The following is a 17,615-nucleotide window of genomic DNA, read 5'->3' on the forward strand; positions in this document are numbered from 1 at the left end:
CCACAAAGTACCCCAGCTTTCTTGTTCGTCAAGAACTTTGTTTTAGATACATTGGTGACCTTGTTGCTCTCAGACCCTTGCTGTGCTGGATCAAGGTATAGACTGGGGAGGGATGCCAAATAAATAGACTGATTTTGTCTGATTGTCTGACCCTTGACAACATGCATCAAATCCCTTGGATTGCTTATATGAAGGCAGCTTTTACCAGCATGGGTTGGGTGAACATATACTGCAATTATTACTCCCCGTACCCCCTGGAACTCAAAAGAGTGAGAGACTTGTTTCTCAAAAGTCCCTTATTACAACATGAACACATTGAGCTTGTGAAACCCATTGTATAGGGGCATTTTAAAAAAAAAATTGTTCAGGGCATGGAGCTTTCCTTTCTCTCCTATCTAATGAAAGGGATAGATTTCTGTTGGTACGATTCAAGGTTAATGTGCTACATCATCTTTTGGCCACATCTAGTGGTCAGTCTATTTCAGGCACTTAGGGCCCTGTGGATGCAACAATATGTCTCCACAGGCTACCCTACATTTTGTTTTGCAAATATTTGAGCTTGCCTAGGAAGCAGTTCCTTTTCCCGTTACTGAAAGTTCTGAACTTCTCACAAGGATACCTGGCACTTATGTATCTGCAGCTCCTGATGATCAAGCATTATCTTTTTGCTGTTTCATGCTTTCTACATGCTGCTTTGAGATCAAGACAATCTAGACCTGATTAACCTTGATGTGATGCATGAGATTATATAATGTATTGTTACTGTTGACACATTCGTATTTCTTTAAAAAAATTTAAGCCTACTAGTTTTTACTATTTTATAAACATATGATTTTATGTTCTTGTATGGTTGTGATTATAGCCGAATAAATATTTGTATGCTGACAATATGTATATATAGATGTATGCCATGTTACCTACTGGCGGACGCCAGTAGGTAGTTATAGTTTGGACAATTGGACCATGTTTCCATAGGAAAAGGGTTTTGTAACTTGTTTATATCTTTGGCGTAGTTTGACGAATCTTCACTATAAGTGGGTGTGTGAGTGGCTTTATTGATGAGTAAGTGGTTGTGTGAGTACTTGTATGGGTCTGTGAGTGATGGTGTGGGTGTGTGAGTGGGTGCATGAGAGGTTATATATGAGTGTGAGAGGGTGTGTGAGTAGTTCTGTGGATAATGTCATTAGTGATGTCCTCAGTGATGTCACTGAACATGTCATGAGTGATGTAATATGTGAGGTAATGAACAGTGCATTGCGGGCCCGTAAGTTATAGTTAGATCAGATTTTGTATAAGTGGAATCTGAGCCTAACTATAACGTTCCTGTACCCTTTGTTTTTATAGTGAATAATAGATCTATCTATATATCTATCCACTCTCCATATTCACTTGAGCAACAAAAAATGGCCACAGACACTGCACGGCTTGAAATCTGAAGAGACAACTATTGCAAGAAGGACTGAGAGTATAGGGATCCTTTGTTTGTTTATTTACATATATTTTTAAATCACCTACTGGCAGTTGCCATTAGGTAGGAGGACCCAAAACAACTTTTCCTCATGTAATTTCCCATAGGAATTTTGAACGTGACTATAGCCCGAACTGCTGAATGGAATTACACCAAGTGTGGCAGAAAGCATGCTCTCATAATTTGGTTGAAATCTGTTCAGTAGTTTTTAAGTAAAACAAATATATATGTATATATAGAGACGCAGAGGGTCTGCAGATCCGACAGTTCTCATAGTGAGATCTGATTGGCTGCCAACACTTCTACTAGAAAGTAGTGGTAGACATCCTGGGACTCAGGACTTGGCCCGACTCACAAAACAAATGGGAAAAAAATGCAAAGTGGCAGGGTAGGAATACTCTGACCCCTAGGACTGGTTGCGGGGGGCCCCATGTAACCGCGTCTGGGCAAAAATGTTTAGATTTAGATTTTTCTCTGATTTTCCAGAGGATGTGTGGCCAAATCAAAAAAAAAAAAACAAGTACAGTCTCCTGTGCTTGTTTTCTTTAATTCCCTGGGCGGGTAAGGTCCCATGTTTTTTTTTTTTTACAGAGTTTTATATAGCGCGAACTTGACCCGAATTGGGTATCAAAGCGCTTTACATAGCACCAGTTGTATTACTTGAGGGCACATTAATTTTTGTATATGCATATAGGTTAGGGGCGTACGTGGCCCACTTCCCAAGGATGAGCCAACCCTGATGTCCCCATTTCCCGGGGCCCAGCTTTATAAAATATTGAGAGGGCAGCACATAGGCCCCTTACCGTTTTCAGCCTCGGACCCCATCTTCTGGGGTACAGATATAGGTAGGAAGGGTGAGGGGGCATGCAGACCCCCTACCCGGACTGATTCAAGCCCTAGGGACCCCATTCCCCATGGCCCGGCCCTGTTACTAATGGGGAGTAACTATACCTTGTGCCCTAAGGCAACTATAACTCGCAAGGTCACCATGCACCTCACATTTTACTTCACTCGTGACATCTTCTCTGACATTATTGATAATATCAGTGCAACTTTTGCTGTCAAATTTTTGATGAGATAACAGTTCATGGCGGGGTTGAGGTATAATTACCTTAGGCACAAGTTATAGTTATTTGAGATAACTCTAGCTATAACTGCTGAATTCCTATGGTTTTGAGAGTGGAAAAGCTGAACCTAACTGTAACCTCCCTATAACCTTTGTTTTTTAATGAATATATATACCCAATCTACCTTTACCTAAAGCTCTCCCATTGAGTAATAACTATTACCTGTTTTCCAGCCACTCACTCCCATCCCTCCTACGGGTAGTACACAATTATAGTTGTATGTGTAGGGCAAAGATCTTGTATTAAATATAAGAGAGGTGGAGGCAGAGGTCTTCAGACAAAGGTTTGGGATAAGCCTTTTGCAGTATGTTGCAGTTTGTGAATAAGTTCCTGATTGGCTCTGTTAATCACATGTATGAAATGTACTTTTTCTTCCAGTTAACACTCGTGCAGGAACTAGCCATTGTACATTGTATGTATACTACCATCACTCAAAGGGAGGTGACAATGAGCAACATGTTGGTGACTGCTGACACTCTGGATAGCATCTTGACGGACTCGGTAAGCAACAGGTTCTCACCGACAGATGGTGATCGTTCATTCAGTCTTGGAAAACCTCAGAACCTTCAGGGCAAAGCAGAATTACTTCTGATCATTCAGTCAGAACTTTGGTATTCCAGATAGTTCCATCATGGTCTGCAGCCGGTATGGAAACTAACAGTGTTGCGATTGAATGGTTAACAGGGTTCTACAGATGGCTCTCACAAAGTATCTGAAAAAAATTTGCACAGTATGATTAACTTGTCGCCACAATGGATGTGAGTAGAGAGCCTGGCAGAAGTAGTGCATGGGAGACGCAATGGGGCACAAAAAAAAACCAAGATATTACTGACATGAAAAAGTCTAATCAGTTACCCAAAGGAAATATAAGGGATTTTGTTGGATTGGGGATATCATGGGAGCTACACGAAATATAGCAGCTCTTATAATGAGAACACTGTCTTAGTTTTACAGTGGGTGGGAATGTAGAAATCAACAGAACTATATATCAGAATATTACATATAGAATATCATTTGACAGAGGCAAGATGGCGGCCGCCAGCTCAGTCATGTGGGCTGGTAGCTCCTGTCCTCCTACACCCGTGAGGAAGATGTGTTGTGGATAGTGAGAGGACGAGAGGGTGAAAGTGGGTCTGAGCACTTACCGAGGTGTGGGAAGCTCAGTCCTGGTACTATTGGCATGTTCAGGTTTGCTGCGACAGCTATTTTTCATTATCTCAGCAAAATCCGATCTGGATACATTGTAGCTGCAAGGGGCCGGGCGTAGGCGCCGAGAAGCAGCAACTGTTTCAGGCAAAACTACTGGAGAGTCGAGAACAGGATATCGCAGAACACCGATAATGCCGCCTAAAGGAGCTGGAGGGAAAGCCCAGGCCCTGGCTGATGTGCTACCACTGCTGCTACAGTGGCAGCTGTTGGAACTGTCTCCGGAACTGAAGGAAAAACCGTGGAGCCGCTGAGCCGTAAGAAAGCCTCTAATCTCAATGGTAAAACAAATAAGGGCGAGAGCTGTGCCCGTGGTAACTCTACAGGCATGGTCAGTCCCGCAAAATGCACTATCCCGCAAATGTTCTCACAAGGCAAAGGTGGGAAGAGTGGGAAAACGGGGATCCAGGGTATTCTGAATCCCCAAACAGACAAGCTCCTAGGAACATTGGGTGTTGAAGCTGTTGTTGGTCCCCCCGGTCATCATGAAGGAGAGTTCAGGTGCTCAGCAGATTTCTCTGTATGACGCTGTTGCCGTGGACAATTTAATATCTGGCAGCAATATGGATCTGGCTAACGGCGCTGGTAAAAAGGATGGGTGCAATCCTGCAGGAGTGAACAACAGTGGGGTGAACCCCTGGAACTGGGTTGCCAAGATACTGAACCAGTTGTACCACAGAAGCTTTGTAATGATAATATCATGTGGTTGGAAGCGAAAATGGCTCGGTTGGCTTGGCTGGGGCTCTTAATGGGACAGAGTCACTCAGTCTAGATTCACTAACGAAGGAGGCGGAGTTGGTGGATCTTGTGGATAAGTTCTTGTCATTATCAGATCATTCGGATATAGCCAGTGAGGAGATGATGAGAAATGGGAAAACGCCTATGGCTCAACATTGGGATGAACTGAGTGAGCATAGTACTACACCCCCTGAGGATATGGGAAGGGATTCATCGGAGGGAATCCCCCAGACAATGCGGAAGAAAAGGGCTTTGACAGAGGAGTCTTGCTACTTTGTCAATTCCTCTTTACAGGTGCAAAAGTCAATGTTTAGAACCCCGGATAAATCTGACCCCTCTGTGGTGCGAAGAACACTAGAGCCATCAGAAGAGGTATCCTTGAGTCTTATATATCGAACTGTGATTACTCACAGGGAGGAAACGCCATTAGAAAGCCAAAGGACACAGAATATCTGTCGTAAATTACAAAATTCAGTACGGCGCATCGCCAAGACTTGCTCAGCGTTTACTGAAAGAATTACCGAGGCAGAAGCCTGTATTTCATATTTGGAGGATAAACTAGCTTCACAAAAGACGATGAATGAGACTTTACATGCTGTGAAGGATGATATGCTATGGAAACTTATTGATTTGGAGAACAGAGCTCGGCAGAACAATCTGCGAGTCTTTCAAATTCCTGAGGGGATTGAAGGACAGGACCCTCGTAAATTTATTATTTAATTGTTTACTGAGGCGTTTCCAGAATGAACTCAATGGGACTGGCAGACAGAGGATTCAGAGGACTCACCATTTTCCCTTTTCTGTCCGGGCCCGGCCAGGTCAGTCGGCAGAAGTGGCTAAACCAAGGGCCATACTGATTTAATTTAACAACTTTTTGGCACGCGAACCAGTTTCAGATCTGGCCCGCCCCAATAGGAAAAGAGTTGGCAAGGGGGTTGAATTTTTTGTTAGGTCAGATTACGGCCATCAGACGGTAGAGAAACGCTGGCAATTACCTCAGCTTATTCAACCATTTCAAACTAAGGGGGCCCAAGCTTTCTTACTACAACCAGCCAAACTTAAAATCACCCATAAAGGGAATACTAGGTTTTTCACCTCTGAAATTTTGGCGAAAGAGTTTCTGCAAACCCTCAAAGAAGGATAAGGAGGGATTAGGCTTATAGAATTATTATCAAATTTGCAGTTTCCTTTTGTGCTCTTATGCTTAATGATTTGCATAACTCTTGTTTATGAAGATGTATACCCCCCAGCTGTTGCAACAGGTTATGTCATGGGGGAAGAGAATGAGTATATGTACTGTCTGTGGCCTATTGATCTGTAGGTTAATTTTTTTTCTTTGTTAGGTTCAATTGTTGGGGGACTTCACGGGTGTGGGAGGGACTTTTGGGTGTAGGGAGCATGTCACCGCTAGGACTAACAGTCCTAAAGCCTCGAGGTAGTGGGGCTGTGGGGTGTGCTGTTGGGGTGGTGTTGGGGGGGGGTGAAAAGGGTAAGGAGGAGGGTGGGGGGGGTAAAAGTAAAAGAAAAAGGAAGATTCATAGCAGCAAAGGAAAGTACAGAGGGTTACACAGATTTGCGTATAGGCCTGTAGGTATGGTAACCTTGAATTTTTGGCACATTTAGGCCTTCGAATATGCACACTGAATGTGTGCGGGTTAAATAATTATAATAAAAGGCAGAGGGTCTCCAGAGAGCTTCGGGTGATTCAGCCCGATGTGGTGTATCCACATCGGGCTGATGTTGGGCCATTGTGGAATTTAGGACAGGGGGGGTTATATTTACCCTCTGTACAATATACGGCTCTAACCTTGATGAAGCCCCAATATTGGAATATTTGAATAGGGAACTTGCTACATGACCCATTCTGTTATTCTTGTATGGGGATCTTAATATAAATTTGACCTCTGAAGCTTTTCAAAATTGGGGGCGAAACTATAAAGGTAGGAAACCCCGGGTCATCAAGGCTCTATTTCAATTACTAACTGATCATGGGCTATTGGATGTGTGGAACAGCTTGCATAGGCAAGACCCAGGATATACATTTTATTCACAGCCCCACAACAGGCTTGTACGTCTTGATTATTGTTTTGTACCTACATCAGTGTTTACTGGGCTGAAAATCTGTGTATACCCAAGGGTGACCTTGGACCATGCACTTGTGGTAGTTGAAATCCCGGCACTTGCTCGGTGTGTACCCCTGAGAATGTTCACATTTGACAGGAAGCATTTGATGGATGAAAAATTTATTGAACACATGAAGGTGTGGATAAAGGAATTTTTGCAAATTAATAGACACTCCGCGTCCTGAGGGACTGTATGGGATACATCCAAAGCTGGATTTAGAGGGGAAACACAGAGCCTTGGGTATTTAAAATGTAAATTAGTAAAACAGGCATTGCAGGTTTTTATGATGAGCTTAAGATTGTCGAAGAGGAATTAGTTAACGGGTTAGCTGCAGGATATAACACCACACCACTTCAGAATATCTAGCAAGATGTAAGGCCAAAATTAATCTAGAATGGAGCAAGGAGAGCGCCATAAAATATCAAACATATAGAAAAGAGTGTCATGAGTATGGGGAGGCCACGGGCCGATGTTTGGCCTAGAAATTGCAAATATAAGAGGACGAACAAAGAACGGCTGGGGTTATTGTGTCTGATCCCTAGGAAATTCTTATAGTGTTTCATGATTTTTATACAGAATTATATACAGAGAGCGATACTGGGGGCCTTCCTCTGACAGATATGGGACTTCCAGCCACTTTATGGGGCCAATTGGCTCAAACGGATGTTGAACCTATTAGGATGGGGGAATTAGAGCAGGCCATAAATTCTCTTGCAGTAGGGAAACCTGCGGGACCAGACAGACCCCCCTTGGAAGTATTTAAGATCTTTTTTCAGGAGATAAAAAATGATATGCTTAAAGTTTATCAAACTTCACAAAAAGGGGAGATTCCACGAACCTGGTCCGAGGCCAATATTTGTGTGTTGAAGGAAAAGTGGAAACCATCTGAATTACCGGGGTCTTATCGTCCAATCTCTCTTCTTAATGCCAACGGTAAAATCTATGCAAAAATCTTGGCCACACGGTTGGCAAAAATTATACCATCAATAGTATTGTTAAAACAACACAGCTTTGTACCTGGGAGAGGGACCGTAGACCATGTGCGTAGAGTAATTACTCTCCAAGATATCGCACAGGTAGAATCTCGAGAACTTGGCCTGATTTTACTCAATGCCGAAAAGGCGCTCGACCAGGTTTTGTGGCATTTCCTTTGATGGGGACTGCAACACATGGGTTTCGGGCAGGGCTATATACGTGCTTTAAACGCCCTTTATCATCTCCCCTCAGTGAAAATTTGCTCAATGGGATATCACTCAGAGACCATCGTGATTTCTAGAGGCACACGACAAGGCTGTCCTTGTTCACCACTTTTATCTGCGCTGTATATTAACCCTTTTATTCTTATGCTAGAACAAAGTAGAAAGATTTTGCCTTGTAAAGTACAACAAGAACAGTATTCTGTAATGGTTTATGCCAATGATATAGCGATTGTTACTTGTAATCCCTGTCTCGCTCTACCTGAAATAGAATCCCTGGCGCAGACTTTTGGGGCACTTTCTGGGTATAAACTTAATACTGATAGAACCCAAATTTTATGTACAAGTCAAGCAATGGATGGGGATGCTAGGTGTGTTAAGGAAGCTATCTATCTGGGTATTAAGATCCGTACCTCTGTTAAAGAGATCGTTGAGGTTAATTGGGGTGATATTATTTGGGGAGTAAAACGCTCACTTGAAAGGTAGGAGAATCTCCATCTGTCATTATTGGCAGAGCTAACGTTCTGAAAATGAATGTCTTACCGCGAGTTATGTATTTTTTTAGGGCTGTGCCCCTGGAGGTATCCTATAAACAAATTCAATATTTACATATTTACAATCTCTCTGTACTAAGTTTATGTGGGCCCCTTGGAAACCTCGTAGGGCTGCTCGATATATGACTCCTTCTTGAGAAAGAGGAGGATGGTCTATCCCTGACTTTGCTTTGTATTACTATTCCTGTATTTTGGTTAAAGCACGTATTTTACGTACTGGAGAAGAGATTAGTAATCTGGCCAAAGCCCCCTCAATTTATTAGATGATTCTAGGGTCAAAGGTCAAGCATTGCCTATTCAAAATAGTGGACAGCAGTTATTTTAAAAGAACGCACTTCAACGTATTAAATGCTGTGTTTAAAGTCTGGAAGACTGTACGGAAAAGCTTCGAGATTCCAGTACTTTCCATGTATACCCCCACTAATGCCACAGGAGTGCTGCCCCGATCTTCTGAGACCAGGTGGCCTTAGGCTTGAGAAGGAAGGGGATTACCTGACTTGGCGACTTATATCATGATGATGGGAGATTACACTTATTTGCGGAGTTGGCGGATAAATTCCATCTACCCACAACTCAATTTTTTAAATACTTACAAGTAAGGGACTTTCTGGGAAAACACCCTATTTGCATTATGAAGTTTAAAATTGTAGAATCTATTAGACAGCAGGGAAACATTGAGTTAATTTATAAAACACTGTTAGAGGGCAGAACGGATAATCTAGAAAAATATAATATGAGATGGAGAACTTGGTTGGGGAACCCCGAAATCTCATTGGAAAAATCCATTGATTTGACAGGGAGGATCTTTCCTGCAGCCAGCCTTAAAAGTCAACATTATAAAATGTTATTCAATTTGTATCATACCCCTCTTAAAATGATGAAGTGGGGGGGGGGTCAGCATGGTGGGAAGTGTTGCCACTGTGGAAAGGATGGTGCAGACATTGTGCACGTGTTTTTTGTATGTGCGGTATTGGACACTCTGATAGAATCTATAGAGAGGTTTTTGTCAGAAATAACCGGGGACTGTGTTAAATTTCTCAGTCTATGATGTTGCTTGGTATTGGGGAAGATTTCCGCCAGGGGCAGCTACTATATGAACACCGTTATCCTATTTTTATGGCCACGGTGGTTTCTCAGTTGGCAATTGCCTCACTTTGGCTACAGCAAGAGGCTACGCCCTTTGAGATGTGGCGGGCCAAGTTTCTCAATGAGTACCACATGGAATACAGTTTGTATCCTGTTAAAGAATATAGAAAAAGGAGATTAGGGTTAATGATTTGGGGGGTGGTGAGGGAGTATATGACGGGGTAATTAAGTCTATTACGTATCATATAGTTTGTACTTCAGGTTAACTTGATGTCAAGGGCATTGGTTAGGATTGGGGTTTAAAATGGGCAATGATGGAAGTCTGGATGTATGTGTTCAGTTATGTATTATTTATTTTGCTGCCCTGGAATTCTAATAAAATAAAATAAATAGTCGATCATTTGATATAAATATCATGTCCTAAATGTGGCAATAATGTTTATGAACAATGTTTAGTACAGAGTATTATGTCAGTCAATATTCTGACCATGCTATTCAGGTACAACACCTTCAATAGAATTTGACAAAGGATGACAGATTTAATAAAATAAGGGCTGTTAGCAGGAAAATCAGTAGCGCTCAGACAGGATGATGTACCGTATGAAAATCCAGTATGTATGGCCACATGTTGACCTTGCACTTGGGGCTGTTCATTGAAGGCAGAGCAGAAAAACTCTATGTACAGTACTGCATTGACACCAGCTGCAACTGTGTCATAACATTATGTCTGATTGACCTATATGATAGAATAGGTGCTAGTTCAGCTGTGTCTGCAGCAAGAAGTTATATTTGATTTCACAGAGTTTGAAATTCAGCCATAGTATTTCTATTTCAATTAAATTGCAAACACTTAACGTAACACTGTATCCATACACATTATTTTTACAATTGCCTTATTAACTAAGTAAGTTTAAGTAAGTCAGTTTTTTTTGTAAAGTGCATAGTTAATTAAAACCATAGCACAGATAAAAAAAGTAATTAACTATAAAATATGGCATGTTCCAAACAGTTTTGTTATGTACACACCGGTTTCTCATGTATTTCCATTAAGAATTCTTTAGGAAGGAGTAAAATCTAATGTGCTGATCTTTTTACCTACCATCTCTGATACTATTGTGGGTGCAATATTCAATTATTCCCTTTTAAAAGTTTTAGTAAGGAGTTTCTCTGCTGTTAGCACTCAAAAGACAACAGTTAATTTTTTGTTATCTAGTGTTTGAATGTTATGTTTTTTATCATTCCAGGTCCTTTAGTTTGGTGTAGTAGTACTTTAGAGTTGATAGTGATGAATTATTATATTGATATTAGGGTGTGTCCTGAGGAAGAAAGAAATAGTGTGCCTTAAATGGTCAGCCTGTTGAAAATGAGTGTACTGAACATCATTATGCAATGCACATTAGGGTAAGCATGACACTCTCATACTTTTGTAGGGAAATCTGACACCACCAGCTAAACTATAACCTGCATCTACACTGCACTTCCATACCACACCTTCACTACCTACATCGTACATGAAACCTACATCCCAATATTTGCTGTTCTACACTCCTGCATCACAAAATACATCAGTTACAACTAGCTAGCATATACCTCTTTCCTCATCACATGCAGCCTAGAGTTCAATTAGCACTCTTTAAATCAGGAGTCTCAAACCTTTCCTGAGCTACTGTCTAATATAGGACTTTTAAAAATGCACACAGAGACCAAATAACCTAAACACTGCCCCTTGAGTACCCTTAAGTTCTTCATTCCAGATACAGGGAGCATAAAGTACTAATAGAACAGGAGCTGTAACGCAAAGGTTTACAATTGGGGTCCCTGAGGATCAGTGTTGTCCCTTTGCTCTTGAAACACCTAAAGAGAGAGAAAGAGAGACAAACATAAGAGAGGAAGATAAATAAAACAAAAAGAAAGAATGACAACATAAAGAAAGAAATCAGGAAAGAGAAACAGAAAGAAAGGAAGAAGGAAAGAAAGAAAGAAAGAAAGAAAGAAAGAAAGAAAGAAAGAAAGAAAGAAAGAAGGAGAAATATAGGAAAAGAAATAACAAAATAAAGGAAAAAAACAACGAGGACAAAATACCCAGAGAAAAAAGTAAAATGCAGGAAATGAAGGAAGAAAGCAATTAAGAAGACATGAAAGACGAAGAAACAAACTAGGAAAGGAATGAACGAAAATACAGGAAGAAAGAAGGCATGGAAAAAAGAAGTAGGCAAAAGAATGAAGAGCACAACAGAGAAAGAATAAAGGAAGAAGGTGAGAGAAAGAAAAGACAGCGAGAAAACAATGGAAGGAAAGAAAGAAAAAAAATAAGAGAAAAAAGTAGAAGAAAAAAGAAGGCAGAAGATCAGGTCAGAGGTGGAATTAAGGAAAGATCCTTGTGGATGAAGAAAGGAGAAAAAGAAAGAAACAGAACAATAAGTAATAACACCAAAAGGAGAAATACAGAAAACGAATAACAGAGGAGGGAAGATGAAGGCAGAGAAAACAGATAAGTCTGAAAAAGAGAAGGGAGAGAAGGAAACAATCAGAGAAAGAAAGACATTGAGAAAGATGGAGATAGGACAAAAGAAAAGAAGGAGAGAAGGAGGACAATTAAGTAAGAGTAGAAGAAAGAATAATAAACTAAGAAAAGAGAAAAAAATACATTGGAGAAAAAAGAAAAAATGAAAGAAGAAAGGAAAGAATTACTGAGAGACACAAGATTGAAAAAGGGAAGAAATAAATAGTAAGAAAGACACAAAGAACTGGAAAATGGAGGAAAAATTGAAAATAGAGGTTGAAATGAGAAAAAAAGAAAGAAAAATATCAAGAAGAATATTAAGCCAATAAGAAAAAAAGAAAGAGAACTGAAAAAGAATGCACAACAAAGGAGGGAAGTTAAGAGATAGTGTAAACAAATAGGGGGAAGCGGGAAAGAGGGAAAAATAAAGAAAGAGGACAGCAGGAAAGAGAGAATAAAATACTTTGAGAAATGAAAGAGATACATAAAAGCAAGGAAAACCGAAAGACGTGTAAAAAGAGGCTAGAAAGAAGGAGAAAAAGAAGAAATTATTTTCAGAAAAGGGTAGTCTGCATCCTCAAGCACTGTCAGCCTTTGAGTAAATCATAGGAACGGGAGCTGTGTTTTAAATAGCTGTGTTATCAGGTGGGCACCTGTATATCCTCAAGCTTGTTGGCAGGCAATTATCATATGCGAGCTACTCAATGGCAGTCTGCGAGCTACTAGTAACATGTGATTGATTAGTTGGAGACCATTGCTTTTAATCCACCAATAGGAAACACGCCGCTGCCTACTCTTTAAGTCTCTCTTACTTCTGTACCTACAGTCCTCCTCCTTCGGTGCCCTACATTAACACGTGCACCAGACATCCTATATATATATATATATATATATATATATATATATATATATATATATATATATTTTTTTTTTTTTTTTTTTAAACATACTTTATTAGGTTTTCATGCAATGGACAAACAATTTACCGATACATGCAACTTCATTACCATAGTCTCGCAACACTTGACCAATAATTGTATCCCCATCCAGATTTTGCCTCGCCCCGCCAAGTCTGTGTTAGTCCATCCATTTGTTCCACATATAGAGTGAGGCCTTTCTAATAGCAAGAGTTATATCCCAGTGAACCCGAGACACAGTTCTACAGGGCTAAATTGTGTTGCTCTTAGCCTATTCAGGCACTGTCAGCCTCTATGTTTCAGCACGGATAATAACAAACAAAATCCCTCCCTTCAACTCAAACTCCCCGCCCTCTAACCCCTCCCGAAACCTACCACCCACCTCCCCTCAGACATATCGCTTTCCCTAGCCGCGCCTGTAATGCTCATCATGTGTTCTGCATACTCCACCCTAGTCCTATGTCAGTAGCCCACATCTCTGCCGGAGGGACACTCCCACTTCCACGCTCGCTCCTCCCATTCTCTCAACTCACTACCTGTTGTTGCAGTCTCATATAATAAAGAGGGCACCCATAGCCGGCGAGGTCAGTCATCATCCTCAGTCGGATTCTTGAGCAAATCCACCAACGCCACCCAGGCTCTCGCCGAGTCCCACAATTTGTCGTTGTCAGTCCTCCAAGCTAATTAGAAGCGGAGCGTCCCCTCGCAATCCGCCCACTTAGTAAAGTCCCGTAGCCTGTGCTCAACGCTAGGGGCCGTGGCCGCCTTCCAATGGCTAGTGATTTCACGCTTGGCTAGAACTAACCCCAGGTCTAGGAACTTACTGGTGGTTTTGTTGCGGGAAGTGTGGGGAAACCAGTGCAACAGGCACACCCCTGGAGTATTCTGCAGGTCCCTCTCCGTCACCTCCGTTAGTTTGGCCAGTACCTCTCCCCAGAATCCCCAAAGCAGCGGACAATCCCAGAACATGTGTATGAATACCGCACCCTCCAGTCTGCCTCGTGGGCAGGTAGCGTGGGAGCCAAAAAACTCATTAATTTTGTGAGGCGTAAGATACGCCCGATGAAACACATAAAATTGAATAGGTTGGAATCTCGTGTTTTGGGAACATTTCCAGGCCCGTTCCATTAACAATTCCCAAGGTTTCTCCTCTATAGGCGTTCCCAGGTCAGTTTCCCACTTAATACGCAGTCCCTCCAGAGGTGTCCTCAAGCCCTGCGTCAACCTCCGATACAAGCACGTCACCGCCTTGATCCTACCTACAGAGGTGACCACATACTGGCAGGGAAGGAAGACCCGTGGTTCCTCTAACCCTTTTTTCCAGTGCTTGCACACAGCAGCTGTTATGCCTGCATGCAAGAGAAAGTCCTGAGCAGGAAGTTTGTGCCTCTGCATGAGGTCTTGAAATGGTAAAAGTGCACCATCTTCATACAGATCTCCAATGGAGGAGATCCCCGATTCCTCCCAGTCATGTAGCCGCTGTCAATCTCTTTCATGAGGGAGCTCCTCGCCGAACCACACCGGGATCTCAGGGGCATATGCCGGGCTCCCTTTATTGCGTCGTATAGCCCTATACCAACATTGCATCAGAACCCATAGATCCCTGGATACCTCATGTTCCCGCATCGGGAGCTGTAGCAAAATCCGACTCCCAGCTTCCCTGTCAGCCGTTGTGTGAACCATTGGAACTGGGCCGCATTGTAGTAAGCCTCAAAATCCGGCACTGCAAAGCCTCCCTCCCGACGCAGGGGCATCATGGTCGGCAGAGGCACTCTTCTTCGTCCCGTTCCCCACATGAATCTCGAAACCATGGAGTTGAATTGGGCAAAGCACTTTCCAGGTATCCAAATCGACAGGGTAACAAAGTAATAAAGTACACAGGGGAGGTTTATCATTTTTAAGAATGCCACACGCCCCGCAACCGACAAAGGCAGGGAGGCTCAGAAGTCAAGGTTACTCGTGGTGGAGCGCAGAGCCCTCCCTATGTTACCCTCAAATAAATCAACTGCCTCGTGGTAAATTCTAACCCCCAGATCAGACATCCTATAATTTATAGCTACATACTGACCAACAACTCCTGCACCACCACTGTCACTCTCAATACCCGCCAAATCATAAGTCTCAAAAACTTTACTCTATACAGCTTATCTCAAACATAAACACAACATCCCACACCGATACCCATAAAAAATGCAACAATAAAACTGTTCTGCTTTATCTCTATTGCAAAATAATGGTCTACTTGTTTGAGATTTTTGTAACTATTAAATACATTTTTTGCATATTGTGTTCAGAGGTTTTGAATTATGAATACATCTAACACACCTTATACATTAGAAAAACATTAATCTGGTCAAACGGAAAAAGTCATAAGATCTCAAATGTTATCCACTCTATTTTTTCTGCACATTGACAGTAAAAGAAAGAGAGGTTTATTTCACAACTAACGGCAAAAGAAAGCTGTAAATACATAGATCAATTAAAAAGTAAATGAGCATTCATCAAAGTAAATATTTCTTTGTAACAATATGATGCTCAATATATATCTAGGAATGAAACTGGTGGATTTCAATGCAGGTCTATGATTGTTTCACCTCTTTATATATTTTGCAGGGCCTTTAATAAGACTATAACAAACATTAGGCCCCTGATTTAGAGGTTGGCGTACAGGTTATACCGTTGCAAATATGACGGAGTACCCTGCCCTCCAAGCTTTTGTCCACCTGCCTTATTTACAGGTGGGCAGACTACAACTTTTCCATCAGTGGGTTTCTTGATGGCTCAGTCGACCAAAACCTAGAATGATTTTCTTTTGCCCATCACTGCAAAAAAACTTGCCTGTGAGGGACAGTAAAAAACAGTAATGATCTCCACACCTTGGGAGAAAACTCCCAGAGTGTGGAGGTCATGAATCCTTTGTTTTTCAGAAACTGCCGCTTCACGGGTTTCTGAAAAAAAAAGTTAAATAGTTGGTGAACGGCTGTCAAACCGAGGATGGCCATCCACCAAACCTTTTGTACCTTGATGGAAACCGCTGTGACAGTGGTTCCTTTCAAAGTACAGAGATGATTGCTGGGCAAGAGGTCAGCTTGAAACATAACAATACCATTGGGGTGGCGGACATTAATGTCCTCTGACACCCTGGAGGACACTGCTTTGCCTGTCAAATACAGAATCAGGCCCCAAATTCCATATTTTCACTCCTAAAGAACTTTTGAAATATCTTAACAAAGATAGCAATATTGTAACACTGAGAATCGGATTCTTCTTTACATTCTACAGGTAGGCAAGGGCTGAGAACACAAAATAGAGTCAATCTGTATATAACAAACTAATAGATTGAAAGGTAAAGCTCCCTCATAGATCTTGATTTGTATTTTGTAGAATGAATTGCCGATTTTAGTAACTGATTTGCACACAGAAATGTGTGTGCATGTCTGTACTGGTTTGTGTGTGTAGTTGTTTATGTGTGTGAGAAACTGAGAGAAGAGAGAGTAAGAAAGGGGATGGAGTTCGGGGCTGCACTCATTTAAAATCATGGACTAGATTGGCAAAAACCAAAGGAGGTAGGTGGTGTTTGTTTTGCAGCAGATTCTGCCAAGGCATGTGCTGGGCCTTTTGTAACAAGCATTGTCCTTGCACCCATTTCACCCCACCCCCACACTGTGTCAAGATGCATTACACCATTTGCTAGGAGGCTAGGGCTCATACAAATGAGGGAACACTTTTGTCTAGGTGTTTCTGTCAAATTACTAAGCACTGGTGAAGGCAAACTGGATCGCAGAAGATGTCTATCTCTAAGGCAGTGTTCTTCAATCTGTGGGGCGCCCCCCACTGGGGGGGAGCGACACCTTCCCAGGGGGGGCGCGCACTCCACGCTGACCTTTGTTTCCTGCCTTCTTGGAGGACTCCGGTACTTGAAAGGGGGAGGGAGGGGAGTTCGATGGCATCTTTTGTGTTGCTAAGTCTCCCAGGAGGGGGTTAATTTGTAGGTGCCATGCTCGAGCTGCAGTGGGAGGCAAGCGTAGCAAGGGGGGTGCAGTCCGCCACGGGCGGCACGACTTTAGAGGCGGCTGCAGAAGACTTTCACTTTATAAGCAGCAGAAACTAAACTAGTCTGTTTCCTGCATCATGGCGCTGTGTGGTGTGTGACCGGTCCAGGGACCACCGGGCCCACACCATCGTTCCTGTAGAGGAGGCTGTCCAAGAGTACAAGGTATGTGTGAGGCACTGTTGGGATCGTAGCTTTCACTACAAACTGTACTGCTTGACTGACTGTGCCCAGGAGAACAAGGTACGTGTGAGGTGCTTCTGGGAACACAGTTCTTTTACTGGGAGTAATTACAACCTGGGGTACAGGGAATGTGCGAGATAATGCTGGGTAAGTAATTGTTATACTGTAGCTCCCTATCTATCCATAGCTGCCAAGGCGTCGGAATGCTATGTGTGTCATTTTCATAATTTCAGTGTTATTTCGAGTGACATATCAATAAATACGAGTGACACTTTCTCACAGACCACACCTCACCCTGTGACGATCTGTGAAAGGGTGGGTTTAGGAAGCATGCGAAAGGCGCCACAGACCAAGCTATTACGTCAGTCTGTGGCGTCAATTTAGGCTTGAGTTATTGTGTTTACGGCCATCCCAGGACAGGCTCTTTCATACTTAGTGGCAGCTTGCATATTTGAGAATTCA

The 17,615-nt window shown here is 42.2% G+C and overlaps 1 protein-coding gene across 1 annotated transcript in view; it reads left to right on the plus strand.

Annotated features, from left to right (window-relative positions):
• The window catches only part of LOC144790690 (uncharacterized), a 64,808-nt gene that overhangs the window by 42,050 nt on the left and 5,143 nt on the right, over window positions 1-17,615 (plus strand). Inside the window, exon 2 of the mRNA XM_078665413.1 lies at window positions 2,974-3,096. Coding sequence (XP_078521539.1) covers window positions 2,974-3,096 — 123 coding nt within the window. The remainder of the gene's footprint in view (window positions 1-2,973; window positions 3,097-17,615) is intronic.

Source organism: Lissotriton helveticus, chromosome 11 (genome assembly GCF_964261635.1).
Source record: "Lissotriton helveticus chromosome 11, aLisHel1.1, whole genome shotgun sequence".
In the NCBI taxonomy this organism is placed as follows: Eukaryota; Metazoa; Chordata; class Amphibia; order Caudata; family Salamandridae; genus Lissotriton; species Lissotriton helveticus.